Source organism: Aotus nancymaae, unplaced genomic scaffold (genome assembly GCF_030222135.1).
Source record: "Aotus nancymaae isolate 86718 unplaced genomic scaffold, 86718_ANA_hifiasm-v0.15.2.pri h1tg000018l, whole genome shotgun sequence".
NCBI classification, from domain to species: Eukaryota; Metazoa; Chordata; class Mammalia; order Primates; family Aotidae; genus Aotus; species Aotus nancymaae.
Window position 1 is genome coordinate 18,088,031 of NW_026988430.1, and position 14,674 is coordinate 18,102,704.

Here is a 14,674-nt window from a genome sequence, read left to right on the forward strand (position 1 = left end):
TCCAGCCTTTCTGCACTCCCAGAGAGTGGCCAGGCCCAGACTGGGAGATGCATCCTTGACTCTTCCCTCCCCCTACTGTCTTACTTCCAGTCACCACATCCTGTCAATTCTATTTTCTCAATAATAATCCCCTTGTCGACCGACCCTCCTTCCCCATCCCACTGACAACCCCTTAGCCTCTTTTGCTGGATTGTTGTAGCAGACTCCTCTCTAATCTCCCTGGGTCTGTAATAGCCAGAGAATCACCATTTTTTTTTTTTTTTTTTTTTTTGGGACGGAGTTTCGTTTTGTCACCCAGGTTGGGGTGCAGTGGCCTGATCTCGGCTCACTGCAACCTCTGCCTTCCGGGCTCAAGCGATTCTCCTGCCTCGGCCTCATGAGTAGCTGGGACTACAGGCGCGCCACCACCACACCAGGCTATTTTTTTCCCCGTTGTATCTTTAGTAGAGACGAGTATTCACCATGTTGCCCACGCTGGTCTCGAATTCCAGATCTCGTGATCCTCCCGACTTGACCTTCCACAGTGCTGGGATTACAGGCGTGAGCCACTGCACCCGGCCTGTTCTTTTTGTTATTGTTTTGTTTTGAGAAGGAGTCTCGCTCTGTGGCCCAGGCTGGAGTGCAGTGGCGCGATCTCGCCTCACTGCAACCTCTGCCTCCAGGATTCAAGAGATTCTCCTGCCTCAGCCTCCCGAGTAGCTGGAATTACAGGTGCTCGCCATCATGCCCAGCTAATTTTTATATTTTTAGTAGAGACGGGTTTTCACCACGTTGATCAGGCTGGTCTAGAACTCCTGACCTCAGGTGATCTGCCCGCCTTGGCCTCCCAAAGTGCTGGGATTATGGGCATGAGCTACCGCGCTAAATTTTCTAAAATAAAGTTTAAGAACAAATGCCCCATTATTTTTATAGAATTACAATTGTAGCGTTTCCCTTTTCATAGCATGTAGTATCTTGCGGATTTGTTTGCATGTCTGTTATTGATCTTCCTGACTAGAATCCACCTACTAGGTAATCAGTAAACACAAAAAATATTTGTTGAAGAAATGAGAAATGCCTCGGGCTTATTTATAGTTTAGACTGCCTAAAGGCACTGAGATGGGGAGTGAGGAAGAGGAAGCGATTGTTCTCCTGGGAAATGGGCCGGGAGGACCCTTGAGGATGGGACTTTACTGAGTATTTCGAGAAGAAAGAGCTTTCGGATCAGCGGGGACCTGAGCTGAGGCCCAAAGGTCATGAAGTCGCCGATGATAAGAGCTTCTTGGACTGTAGCTGGGTAATGTCGGAGGCCCAGCACCTCCAAGAGATAAAAAAATCTGATTTGAGTTTCCGTTCCAGTCAGCTCCAAGCCTCCCAGGGATGCAGGGACTGTCCATTCCCTTCATCCACTCCCACCCTTTCCGGCCCCCTTGCTCTGCCATTTTTTGCACTCTGCAAATCCCTCACCAAACTGAGCAAAGTTAGTCTGAGAGAAATCAGTCTTCCTCAAGGAAAGTTCAGGCCTGGGGTCCTCAGACATCCAGGGGCTCCGTGACAATCTGTGACTGCTGAGCAGTCTAGGGACACCGCCTCTCCACGTTCGGGACCCTTGTTTCTGAGGCCCAGCTTGGTGGGAAGCTAAAGGCATGCGGAGCAGGGGAAGGGGAGCGTGTCTGAGTCTTCGGCATGGCGGGGACCGGGACCTCAGCTCAGCATGGCGGTGGCGGCGGCCTCAGGAGATCCACAATTGTCAGTGTAGCGGGGGCTGGGGGCCGCTCCCGGCTTGGGCAACCGCGGAAGCCGAGGTTCCCCCAGGCTACCCAGGGTCGGTTTCCGTTCGTCGGTCCTGCGCAGGCAGATCGGGTACCCATCAGTTGGGTTAGAATCGCCTTCGGGGAACCCCCGACCTGCGCAAGCTGGAAAAGGCCAGCAGCAGCTAGAGAATGTACTGCTCTCGCGAGGTTTTCCGAGATCGCGGCGCCGCGCCCGCGTACGCGGTTACCAAGGTAACTGGGCGGTGCCTGAGCGGGCGGGAAGGAGACGTTCGTCTAGATTTTGTCCGCTTGCAGGGAGACTTCAGAAATCGATCTCTTTGAACTTCCAGCCTCTGAGACCGCCGCCCCTGTCCCCGAGGGCCATGGGCCGGGTCTCAGGGCTCGTACCTTCTCGCTTCCTGACGCTCCTGGCGCATCTGGTGGTCGTCATCACCTTATTCTGGTCCCGGGTAAGACCCACGGCTGCCATCTGTCCGCCCCTATTCCCATCTCGGAGTGGTCCCAGCCCCACTTTGCCCCCTCCCAGTGTCTTACCCACTTAAGGCTTCTCGTTCCCCGCCGCCTCCAGGCCTGCCTCGCCGCCCGCCCCTTTTTCACTTCTCTTCCTCTCTGCCCTGCTCCCAGGACAGCAACATCCAGGCCTGCCTGCCTCTCAGGTTCACCCCCGAGGAGTATGAGAAGCAAGACATTCAGTGAGCTCTCTCGGAATGGGCTGGTCAGAACGAAGAGGTGGTGGGAGTGGAGGGTTCTTAGAAGTCCAAGGGCCTGAGGCTGTCCAATTCCTTTCTGCAGGCTGGTGGCCGCGCTCTCTGTCACTCTGGGCCTCTTTGCAGTGGAGCTGGCTGGTTTCCTTCTAGGAGTCTCCATGTTCAACAGCACCCAGAGCCTCATCTGTATCCTTTCTGCCTGCCCACCTTTCCCACACGACCCATTTCCATCAGGACTCCCTTCAGCCACCTGACACCATAGTGTCTGCTGTAACCAATCTCTCCAGTTCAGAGATCTTCAAACATGTGCTAAATCCTGCTGTTTACTAGGCACTTAAAATCCCAAAATGAGAGTAAAAGTTTTCGGCCAGGCACGTTGGCTCATGTCTGTATTCCCAGCAGTGTGGGAGGCCCAGGCAGGAGGATAGCTTGAGGCAACATAGTGAGACCTTATGTCTACAAAAATAATAGTAATAATAAAAACTCCACCGTTGTTTTTTTTACTCTGAGGAGGAGGCAGACACATATCTGTAATTCAGTGTGATAAGCACGGTGCTATAGGAGTGTGTAAAGAGGGGTGGGCGCGGTAGCTGACGCCTTTACTTCAAGCAACTTTGGGAGGCCGAGACAAGTGGATCATTTGAAGTCAGGAATTTGAGACAAGACTGACCAACATGGTGAAACCCCATCTCTACTAAAAATACAAAAATTAGCCGTGCGTGGTGGCCCACGCCTGTAACCCCAGCTACTCGGGAGGCTGAGGCAGGAAAATTGCTTGAACCTGGGAGGCAGAGGTTGCAGTGAGCCGAGATCGCGCCACTGCACTCCAGCCTGGGCAACAGAGTGAGACTCCGTCAAAAAACAAAAAGGTAGAAAGCACAATGGGAACTCAGAAATGGCAAAGGAATTGAGGCACGTGGGTCAGAGAACTGTGGACCAGGAGTACTAGGACACTGGAGGCTGATTCCAGCAGAGCATATCAATTCGCTGTCAGCACTCCTGTGTGGCATGGTAGGAGAGCCTACTCTTACCTCTCATCTGAAGGGTCCAGGCTGGCCTCTAGATGTGGAGTAGGCTAGCCTGAGGTCCCATCTATGCAGTTACTTCTGGTCTCTCCTCATATGACCATCCTACAATTCAGAAGTCAGGGCTGCTGACTCTAGCCCTTGCAATATGGTGAGGGAGCAAGCGATGAACCTGAGTGCAGATGCCAACCCCACCACTGACCTTTTCTGACCCATCACTATCTGTCGATCCAAAGACTTTCCTTAACTCTGGTGCCTTCCCAAGCCATTGGGGCTCACTGTAGTGCATCCGTGGCCCTGTCCTTCTTCATATTTGAGCGTTGGGAGTGCACTACGTATTGGTACATTTTTGTCTTCTGCAGGTATGGTAGCACCCAATATTTGGGGATGAGGGAGGAAGGTTTACCCTAAATCTGGAAGTTTTCCCCCACCCGGCCCCTTCCTCCATGCTGAGATCCTGTAGTCTTTTTCATCCCCCATCCCCATACCACCTGCCCTACACTTTCAGGGGTGGGGTCTCTGGTTTGGAGATTTGCGTATTTATATTGAAAGGATTTCTGAATCTACCATCTGCCTCGGTAGTGCCCTTCCAGCTGTCACTGAAATGGCTTTATTCATCGCCATCTTTGGGCTGAAAAAGAAACCTTTCTGATCACCTTCCTGACGGTCGAAGGCTACAGGGGAGGCCGCTTCGTATTCCTGGAAGAAGGAAGGCATAGGCTTCAGTCTTCCCCTCGGAAACTGCTTCTGCTGGAGGATATGTGTTGGAATAATTACCTCCCGAGTATGGGATTATCAGCATTGTATTTAGTGTTTTGTAATAAAATATGTTTTGTAGTAAGATCAAGAGTTGTATACAGTTTTCAGGGGACAATTGGGATGGTTTAACTATTGAAGAAAAAAACAACAAAACTACGTACGCCGTTTTCTAGTCCTGCAGACCGTAAGATACTTGATATCGCTTCTACTTTGGTTATTACGGTAGACGTCTTACGGCAGGGAGTGGGCGGGGATATGTAAATAAAAGTGCGTACAGTTAGAACGTCCAGCACGTAAGTGATTGGAGCATTCTGGGAAGAAATAATTTATTCCTTTTCTGCAGCTGAATGAAAAAAATTATTTTAAAAGAGGTACAAGCAAATATAGCAATACAATTGGAAGGATGCTAAATAACAAGGTTGCTCGTACCGACGCGTTTTATACTCACCCTAGCTTATAACGAAATCTCTTTCACCGAGTGCGGAATGTCCTTTGTATTTGTATTATCGTCAGGTGGGATAATCCTTACCTGTTCCTCCTTTGGAGGACAGATAAAACATGATGATTGGAGATGCATGAAACGTGATTAACGTCTCTGCGTAATCAGGACTTGCAACACCCTGATTGCTCCTATCTGATTTCTCCTGGCGATCAGTTTCTTTTCCTCGTTTTGTGTTGAATGTTAGAACCTTAGTAATAGATGGTTGTCAAGCCTGTTTTGTGTTCTAGCTAGAAGTTTCTCAGTTGCATGGTGGTGTTGAGGTTTATCTGTGCTTGAAAATTGTGATTTGGCTTTCTGTTATTAGGAATTTCCTTCCCGGAATTAAGGAGTTATAGCAATATAAAATGGACTTTTAATTTTCTTTATCCTTTGACGCTTACTTACCTCGTCTCAGGAAAGACTGCACATCGGTAACTGTAATGTTGTGCATACACGGGTGGTTCCCCTTAGGGTGTGCAAAAGCGATACTCATTCAATAGGAACTGTGTTTCGCTTCCTTACTTGCTTACTTTCCTCTTCTCCACCCCGCTTCTGAGGCAGAGTCTCGCTCTGCCGTGAAGGCTGCAGTGCACCGCTCAATGAAACCTCAGCCTCCCGAATTCAACAGGTTTGCCTGCCTCGGCCTCCCAGGTAGCTTGGATTACAGGCAGGTGCCATGATGCCCGGCTATTTTTTTTATTTTTTGTTTTTAGTAGAGACAGGGTTTCACCACGTTGGCCAGGCTGGCTGGTCATGAACTCCCGATCTCAGGTGATCTGCCCCTCCCAGCCTCCCAAAGTGCTGGGATTACAGGCATGAGCCACTGCTTCTGGCCTTTTTATTTGTAAATTTTTTGCTATCCATACTTTATAACAGTACAATTTATCATACAGTTATGTATATACATAGATATATTTGTTTTTGGAGAGTCGGTTGTTAAATATCTACCAGTACACCCCCAAGGAACTGTTTGTCACCAGTGACTTCTCATTTCCAAATCCGCACTCACTTCTCAGACTTGAGCTTGACCTCTCCAGCATATGGTACGTTGACCGCCCTCCCTTTTTTTTTTTTTTTAGACATTCCCACTCTGTTACCCAGGATAGAGTGCAGTGGTGGGATTATGGTTCACTGCAGCCTTGAACTCCCAGGCTCAGATGATCTTCCTGCCTTAGCCTCCCAAGTAGCTGGGATGACAGGTGAGCACCACCACGACCAGTTAAGTTCTAAAATTTTCTGTAGAGACAGGTTCTCACTGTGTTGCCCAGGCTGATCCCAAACTCCTGGGCTCAAGCCATCCTCCCTGCTAGGCCTCCCAAAGTGCTAGGATTACAGGCATGAGCCACTGCGCCTGGCCCACTCCCTTCAATAAATACTTAGTACCTGCAGTATGTCAGTTACTGGGGACATAATACTGGGTTGTCTCCTCTGCTTGCCCCATAAGTGCCGGTGATCACTACTCCTCGGGTGACTTCATCCACCTCTTGTTTTCAGACATCAACTAGATGCTGCTGGTTTCCAGACTCCAGCTGGCTCATTTGAGCCCTAGCTCAGGGCAAGGACTACAGGAACAAGCTCTGCAGCCAGACAGCCTGCCGGGTCCAAGTGCGGTTTTTTTCTGTTCTTGGTTGTGTGATGGGCAGGAGGTCACTTTCCCTCTCTCTGCCTCAGTTCTCTCATCCACACTCACACTTTTTTTTAAAACCTTGCTAAAATGTAAGTGCTGATTCAGTAGATTGGGTTGGAACCTGAGATCTAGCATTTCTAAGAAGCATTCTCTTCATATTGATGCTACCGGTGGGAGCAGACACTTTTTTTTTTAAAAGGAAAAAAGAAAAAAAAAAGAATGAAGGAGAGGAAGAAAAAGGAAGAGAAAGAGAGAGAGAGAACAGGAGTATTGCTTTATTGCCCAGGCTAGAATGCAGTCTAAAAATGGGTATTGAAAACCTCTTTTATGCCAATAATTGTGCTTAACAATGGAGACAGGAAGGAATAAGGGAAGAAAATAACAAACAAGCAGCCAACCAATATTTCTCAAACCTATGAAATGCTATGCAATTACTGAGGAGTGATTTACTTCCAATTATGTAGTCACTTTTGGAATAGGTGTGATGTGGTACTGATAAGAATGTATGTTTTGTGTATTTGAAATGGAGTGTTCTATAAATGTTTATTAAGACTACTTATTCTGGGTCTGAGTTCAAGTCCTGGATATCCTTGTTAATTTTCTGTCTCGTTGATCTGTCTAATATTGACAATGTGATGTTACAGTCTCCCACTATTATTGTGTGGGAGTCTAAGTCTCTTTATAAGTCATTAAGAACTTGTCTTATGTATCTGGGTGCTCCTGTATCGGGTGTGTATATATTTAGGATCGTTAGCTCTTCTTGTTGCATTGATCCTTTTACCATTATGTAATGTCCTTCTTTGCCTCTTTTGATCTTTGTTGCTTTAAAGTCTATTTTATCAGAGGCAAGAATTGCAACTCCTGCTTTTTATTTATTTATTTATTTTTGCTCTCCGTTTGGTTGGTAAATCTTCCTCCATCCCTTTGTTTTGAGTCTTTGTGTATCATTGCATGTGAGATGGGTCTGGATGCAGCATACCGATGGGTTTGCTTATTATCCAATTTGCCTGTCTGTATCTTTTGATTGGGGGATGTAGTCGATTTAAATTTAGGATTAATAATAATATATGTGAGTTTAATACTGCCATTTGATGCTAGCTGGCTGTTTTGCCCATTAATTGATGTAAATTCTTCATTATGTTGATGCTCTTTACTTTTTGGTATATTTTTGGAAAAGCTGATTCTGGTTGTTCCTTTATATGTGTAGTGCTTCTTTCAGAAGCTCTTGTAAAGCAGGCCTGGTGGTGGTGAAATCTCTAAGTACTTGCTTGTTCACAAAAAAATTTATTTTTCCTTCGCTTTTGAAGCTTAATTTGGCTGGATATGAAATTCTGGGTTGAAAGTTCTTTTCTTTAAGGATGTTGAATATTGGCCCCCACTCTTCTGGCTTGTAGGGTTTCTGCTGAGAGATCTGCTGTAAGTCTGATAGGCTTCCCTTTGTGGGTAACCTGACCTTTCTCTCTGGCTGCCCTTAGTATTTTCTCCTTCGTTTCAACCCTAATGAATCTGACGATTATGTGCCTTGGGGTTAGTCTTCTTGAGGAATATCTTTGTGGTGTTCTCTGTATTACCTGGAGTTGAATATTGTCCTGCCTTACTAGGTTGGGAAAGTTTTCTTGAATAATATCCTAAAGAATATTTGCCAACTTGGATTCATTCTCTTCGTCACATTCAGGTACACCTATCAAACGTAGATTAGGTCTTTTCACATAGTCCCATATTTCTTGGAGACTTCGCTCATTCTTTTTTATCCTTTTTTCTCTAATCTTGTCTTCTCGTTTTATTTCATTTAGTCTTCGACCTCTGATATCCTTTCTTCTGCTTGATCAATTCGACTGTTAAAACTTGTGCACACTTCGCAAAGTTCTCGTGTTGTTTTTCAGCTCCATTAATTCCCTTATATTCCTCTCTAAATTGTCTATTCTTGTCAGCATTTTGTCAAACCTTTTTTCAAAGTTCTTAGTTTCTTTGCATTGGGTTAGAACAAGTTCTTTTAATTCACAGAAGTTTCTTATCATCCACCTTCTGAAGCCTACTTCTGTTAATGGAATGCACTCGTTCTCCATCAGGCCTTGTTCCGTTGCTGATGAGGAACTGTAATCCCCCGTAGAGGGAGAGGCGTTCTGATTTTGGGTATTCTCTGCCTTTTTAGGCTGGTTTCTTCCCTTCATTTATCTGTCATCTTTGTAATTACCGACTTTCTAGTTAGGTCTCTGAGTGGACATCCAACTTGTTGATTCCCAGCGCCGAAATCCAAGCAATTCACTGTGCCGGCCAAAACAGCAGTGTTAAGATTGATGGTGCTTTTCTGCCCGGGAATCTCCGGTCTGGCTCCCTTCTTGAGTCCATCCTTCAATCAGCTGAATAGGTGACTCTGCCTTCCCGGAGCAAATGTCAGCCAAAAGGGGACCCAGTCCCACTTACTCTGCACCAAGAACTGCCGCGCCGGCCACAAGAGTCGTGCTGGCAACTTGTGGGGCTCCCCTCTGGGAATCTCCTGGTCCGTGAGCAACAAAAATTCGTCTGAAAGTGTGGTGTCCTCTCGTTCTCCACGCTTTCACTGGGTGCTACAATCCCGAGCTGCTAGTGATCAGCCATCTTGGATCTCTTTTTTTTTTTTGGAGGTGGAGTCTTGCTCATCTGGAGCAAGAGATGGAGGCTGGAGTGCAGTGGCATGATCTGCAAACTGCACCTCCCAGGTTCAAGCAATTCTCCTGCCTCATCCTACCGAGTAGCTGGGATTACAGGCACCTGCCACTGTGCCTTGCTAATTTTTGTATTTTTAGTAGAGATGGAGTTTCACCATCTTGGCCAGGCTGGTCTTGTGATTCACCCCCATCGGCCTCCCAAAGTGCTAGGATTACAGGCATGATCCACCGCATCTGGCCACATTCACTTTTTTTTTTTTTTTTTTTTTTTGAGACGGAGTTTCGCTCTCGTTACCCAGGCTGGAGTGCAATGGTGCGATCTCGGCTCACCGCAACCTCCACCTCCTGGGTTCAGGCAATTCTCCTGCCTCAGCCTCCTGAGTAGCTGGGATTACAGGCACGCGCCACCATGCCCAGCTAATTTTTTTGTATTAGTAGAGATGGGGTTTCACCATGTTGACCAGGATGGTCTCGATCTCTTGACCTCGTGATCCACCCGCCTCGGCCTCCCAAAGCGCTGGGATTACAGGCTTGAGCCACTATGCCCGGCCATTTTTCTTTTATGCTAATAGCACCACCATTTTTCTTTTGTTCTTTTTTTTTTTTTTTGAGATGGAGTCTCACACTGTCGCACGGGCTAGAGTACAGTGGCATGATTTCAGCTTACTGCAACCTCTGCCTCCTGGGTACAAGCAATTCTCCGCCTCAGCCTCCCAAGTGGCTGGGATTACAGGCGCCCAACACCACACCCAGCTAATTTTTTGTATTTTTTTAGTAGAGACAGAGTTTCACTATGTTGGCTAGGATGGTCTCAAACTGCTGACCTTATGATCTGCCTGCCTTGGCCTCCCAATGTGCTGAGATTACAGGTGTGAGCCCGGGCACCTCCCTGTACTTAGTCCATGTGGTGAGAAAGAGGCTAATAGCCACTCCCTCCCTACCGTTCCTCTCTGGGCTCATACTGTTTTCCTGGGGAAAGTGATTTATTGAAGCATAAACCTTGACAACATAGGACTATTGCTGGAACTTTTAGGAAAAGAGAAGCCTGGACTCTTCCTAGAAATAAAAGCATGCTATAAAATAAAATTATTGGCCGGGTGACACCTGAGGTTGAGAGTTTGAGACCAGCCTGACCAACAAGGAGAAACCCTATCTCTACTAAAAAAAAATACAAAGGCACCATTGCACTCCAGCCTGAGAAACAAGAGTGAAACTCTGTCTCAAAAAAAAAAAAAAAAAAAAAAATAGGCTAGTCATGGTGGCTCACACCTGTCATCTCAGCACTTTGGGAGGCCCAAGTCGGCAAATCAGCTGAGGTCAGGAGTTCAACACCAGCCTAGTCAGCATGGTGAAACCCCGACTCTACTAAAAATATAAAAATTAGCCAGGTGTGGTGGCGCGTGGCTATGATCCCAGCTACTCAGAAGGCTGAGGCAGGAGAATCACTTGAACTCAGGAGGTGGAGGTTGCAGTGAGCCAAGATTATGCCACTGCACTTTAGCCTGGGTGACAGAGGGAGACTCTGTCTCAAATTAAAAAAAAGAAAGCATAAAAGTACTTAAACAAATCTTGGAACTTTTAACCTTTACATTATATTTTGAACAACTTATTTTTTTTTCTTTTCTTTCTTCTCTTAAAACAAAATCTCGCTTTTGTCACCCAGACTGGAGTGCAGTAGCTCGATCTCAGCACACTGCAACCTCTTCCTCCCGGGTTCCAGCGATTCCCCTGCCTCAGCCTCTCTAGTAGCTGGGACTACAGACACACACTGCCGTGCCCGGCTGATACTTGTACTTTTAGTAGAGACAGGGTTTCACCATGTTGGCCAGGCTGGTCTTGAAATCTTGACTTCAGGTGATCTGCCCATCTTGGCCTCTCAAAGTAGTGGGATTACAGGCGTGAGCCACTTCACCTGGCCTTTGAATAACTTTAGACCTACAAAAATGTTGCAAGGATAGTGGAAAGTTCCTGCCCTTTACACAGCTTTCAAAAATGTTAACATCTTGCATAACCAGGATATAATTATAGAAACCAGGAAATTAGCACTGATACCATGCTATTTACTAATCCACATCTCTTATTTGGATTTTATCAATTTTCCTGCTAATGCCCTTTTTCTGGATTAGGATCTGCTCTGGGATCTCCTGTCACATTTTAGTTGGCATATCTCCTTAGGCTTCTCCAATCTGAGACAGTTTCTCAGTCTTTTTTTTCCTTTTGTGATCTGGACACACTTGAAGAGGATTATTGAGTTATTTTGCAGAATTTCCTTCAATTTGGATTATTTGTTCAGTGTTTTCTCATGATTACATTGAAGTTATGCATTTTTGCCAAGAATGCCACAGAAGTAATATGCCCTCTTGGGGAACTTTTAAAAATAAATTTGGGGCTGGGTGCAGTGGGCTCCCACTTGTAATCCCAGCACTTAGGGAGTCCGAGGCAGGCGGATCATGAGATCAGGAATTCGAGACCATCCTGGCCAACATGGTGAAACTCTGTCTGTACTAAAAATACAGACATTAGCCAGGTGTGATGGTGGGCACCTATAATCCCAGCTACTTGAGAGGCTGAGGCACGAGAATCCCTTGAACCCAGGAGGTGGAGGTTGCAGTGAGCTGAGATCGTGCCACTGCACTCCAGCCTGGTGACAGAGTGAAACTCTATTACACACACACACACACACACACATAAATAAATAAATAAATTTAGAATAGGGAAGATACTTTTTAAAAACTTTTTCAAAGTTTTTATTATTTTTATATGTATTTATTTATTTGTTTGTTTTATTTATTTTTTAGATAGACACTACCATACCTGGCTAATTTTTATATTTGTAGAAGAGATGGGGTTTCACCATGTTGGCCAGGTTGGTCTCGAACTTCTGACCTCACATGATCTGCCCACCTCAGTCGCCCAAAGTGCTGGGATTTCAAATGTGAGCCACCTTTCTTAGCCCTATTATTATTTTTGAGACAGTGTCTTGCTCCATCACTCATGATTATAGTTCACTGCAGCCTCAACTGCCCCAGATTCAAGCAATCCTCCCACCTCAGCCTCCCTAGTAGCTGGGACTACAGGCATACACCACAACTACCTGCTAAATTTTGATGGCTTTTTGTTGTTGTTGTTGTTGTTGAGATGGAGTCTTGCTCTGTTGCCAGGCTGGAGTGCATTGACGTGATCTCAGCTGACTGCAACCTCCGCCTCCTGGGTTTAATCAAGTGATTCTCCTGCCTCAGCCTCCCGAGTAGCTGGGACTACAGGCCCGTGCCACCACACCCAGCTAATTTTTGTATTTTTAGTAGAGACAGGGTTTTATCAGGTTGGCCAGGATGGTCTCGATCTCTTGACCTCATGATCTGCCTGCCCTAGCCTCCCAAAGTGGTGGGATTATGGGCGTGAGCCATCATGCCTGGCCTGATTTGTTTTGTTTTGTTTTGAGGCAAGATCTTACTCTGTCACCCAGGTTGGAGTGCAGTGTCGCCATCACAGCTCACTGCAGCCTTGACCCTGGGCTGAAGCAATCCTCCCACCTCTGCCTCCAGAGTAGCTGGGACCACAGGCGGGTGAAAACATGCCCTGCTAATTTTTTAACTTTTTTGTAGAGACAAGGTCTCACTTTGTTACTCAGACTTGTCTCAAATTCTCAGAGTATGGTAATAAAACACTGAAGGCATAAATGAAAACACTCACACACTTAAATATATATTAAAATGTTAAAACTATTCATAGTGGCCGGGCGCGGTGGCTCAAGCCTGTAATCCCAGCACTTTGGGAGGCCGAGGCGGGTGGATCACGAGGTCAAGGGATCGAGACCATCCTGGTCAACATGGTGAAACCCCGTCTCTACTAATACCAAAAATTAGCTGGGCATGGTGGCTCGTGCCTGTAATCCCAGCTACCCAGGAGGCTGAGGCAGGAGAATTGCCTGAACCCAGGAGGCGGAGGTTGCGGTGAGCCGAGATCGCGCCATTGCACTCCAGCCTGGGTATCAAGAGCGAAACTCCGTCTCAAAAAAAAAAAAAAAAAAAAAAAAAAAAAAAAAAAAAACTATTCATAGTTTAAAAATCATAAGCAAATGTCAAACAATAGATGATAATCTAAGGGGAAATATTTTTAATTCATATAGCAGAGAAAGGGCTAATTTTTTTTTGAGATGGAGCTTCACTCTTGTTACCCAGGCTGGAGTGCAATGGCGCGATCTCGGCTCACCGCAACCTCCGCCTCCTGGGTTCAGGCAACTCTCCTGCCTCAGCCTCCTGAGTAGCTGGGATTACAGGCACGCACCACCGTGCCCAGCTAATTTTTTGTATTTTTAGTAGAGATGGGGTTTCACCATGTTGACCAGGATGGTCTCGATCTCTTGACCTCGTGATCCACCCGTCTCGCCCTACCAAAGTGCTGGGATTACAGGCGTGAGCCACTGCGCCCGGCAACACTTATTCCTTAGACCTGGGATTTATTTTTGTTATTTCTATTGTTTTTGAGACAGGGTCTCACTCTGTCGCCCAGGTTGGAGTGCAGTGACACAATCATGGCTCACTGAAGCCTTAGAAATCCTGGGCTCAAATGACCATCCCACCTCAGCCTCCCAAGTAGCTGGGAATACAGGTGTGAGCCACCACACCTGGAGAGTATTTTCCTGTCTAAGAATTAGCGCTACATATTTTTGCACACAGGTGAAAGGGGAATGTGTGGGTTATTTTTTGCAGCTTTGCTTGTACTGGCAAAAGGCTAGAAACAACCTGAATGTCTGTCAGTAGGGGACTGGTTACATCATGATACATCCATATTGTGGAATACTATGCAGCCAGAAGAAAGTGGATTCTATGCATTATAATGGAACAATGTACAAGATACATTAAATGACAAAAGCAAGGTGCAAAAAAGTGCATGTAGTTTGCTTCTATTGGTGTAACTACACAGATGATTGCTTACATATGCATGGACCATCTCTGAAAGGGGGCATAGACAACCAGGAGTATTGGCTGTTGTGAGAAAGCAGACTGAGTGGCTGGGTTACAGGGTAGGGGAGAAACTTTCTCCATATGCTCTTTTGAACTTTTGAAATTTTGAACATAAGTAGTGTGTATGTGTGTTTTTAAATATACAAGGTTGGATGTAGTGGCTCACACTTATAATCCCAGAACTTTGGGAAGCCAAGGCAGGAGGATTGTTTGAGCCCAGGAGTGTGAGACCAGCCTAGGCAACATAGTGAGACCCCCATCTCTACAATAAAATTTTAAAGATTAGCCGGATGTGGATTTGGTGGTGTGTGCCTGTGGTTCCAGCTACTTGAGAAGCTGAGGTGGGAGGATCACTTGAGCCCAGGAATTCAAGGCTGCAGTGAGCTTTGATTGTGCCACTGCACTCCCTCCTGGGTGACATAGTGAGACCATGTCTCTGAAAAATAAATAAAAATTTTAAAACTATAAGGCCGGGCGCGGTGGCTCAAGCCTGTAATCCCAGCACTTTGGGAGGCCGAGGCGGGTGGATCACGAGGTCAAGAGATCGAGACCATCCTGGTCAACATGGTGAAACCCCGTCTCTACTAAAAATACAAAAAATTAGCTGGGCATGGTGGCGCATGCCTGTAATCCCAGCTACTCAGGAAGCTGAGGCAGGAGAATTGCCTGAACCCAGGAGGCGGAGGTTGCGGTGAGCCGAGATCGC

The 14,674-nt window shown here is 46.5% G+C and overlaps 1 protein-coding gene and 1 non-coding gene across 3 annotated transcripts; both read left to right on the top strand.

Moving 5' to 3' along the window:
• The first annotated feature begins 1,990 nt into the window (after positions 1–1,990).
• TMEM107 (transmembrane protein 107) lies at positions 1,991–4,886 on the top strand. 2 transcript variants are annotated; one of them, XM_012457550.3, is made up of 5 exons: positions 1,991–2,203; positions 2,379–2,446; positions 2,547–2,647; positions 3,752–3,848; positions 4,039–4,886. In XM_012457550.3, exons 1-5 carry the CDS (start codon positions 2,117–2,119, stop codon positions 4,136–4,138), a joined length of 453 nt encoding a protein of 150 aa, XP_012312973.2. In that variant the 5' UTR covers positions 1,991–2,116; the 3' UTR covers positions 4,139–4,886. The 2 variants fall into 2 exon arrangements, with proteins under 2 accessions (XP_012312973.2, XP_012312974.1); XM_012457551.3 differs by having other exon boundaries at positions 4,069–4,886.
• On the top strand, positions 4,752–4,884 carry LOC135275772 (U8 small nucleolar RNA). The gene has a single exon (XR_010343356.1). It is a non-coding gene; the product is annotated as a U8 small nucleolar RNA (small nucleolar RNA).
• Positions 4,887–14,674: the final 9,788 nt, after the last annotated feature.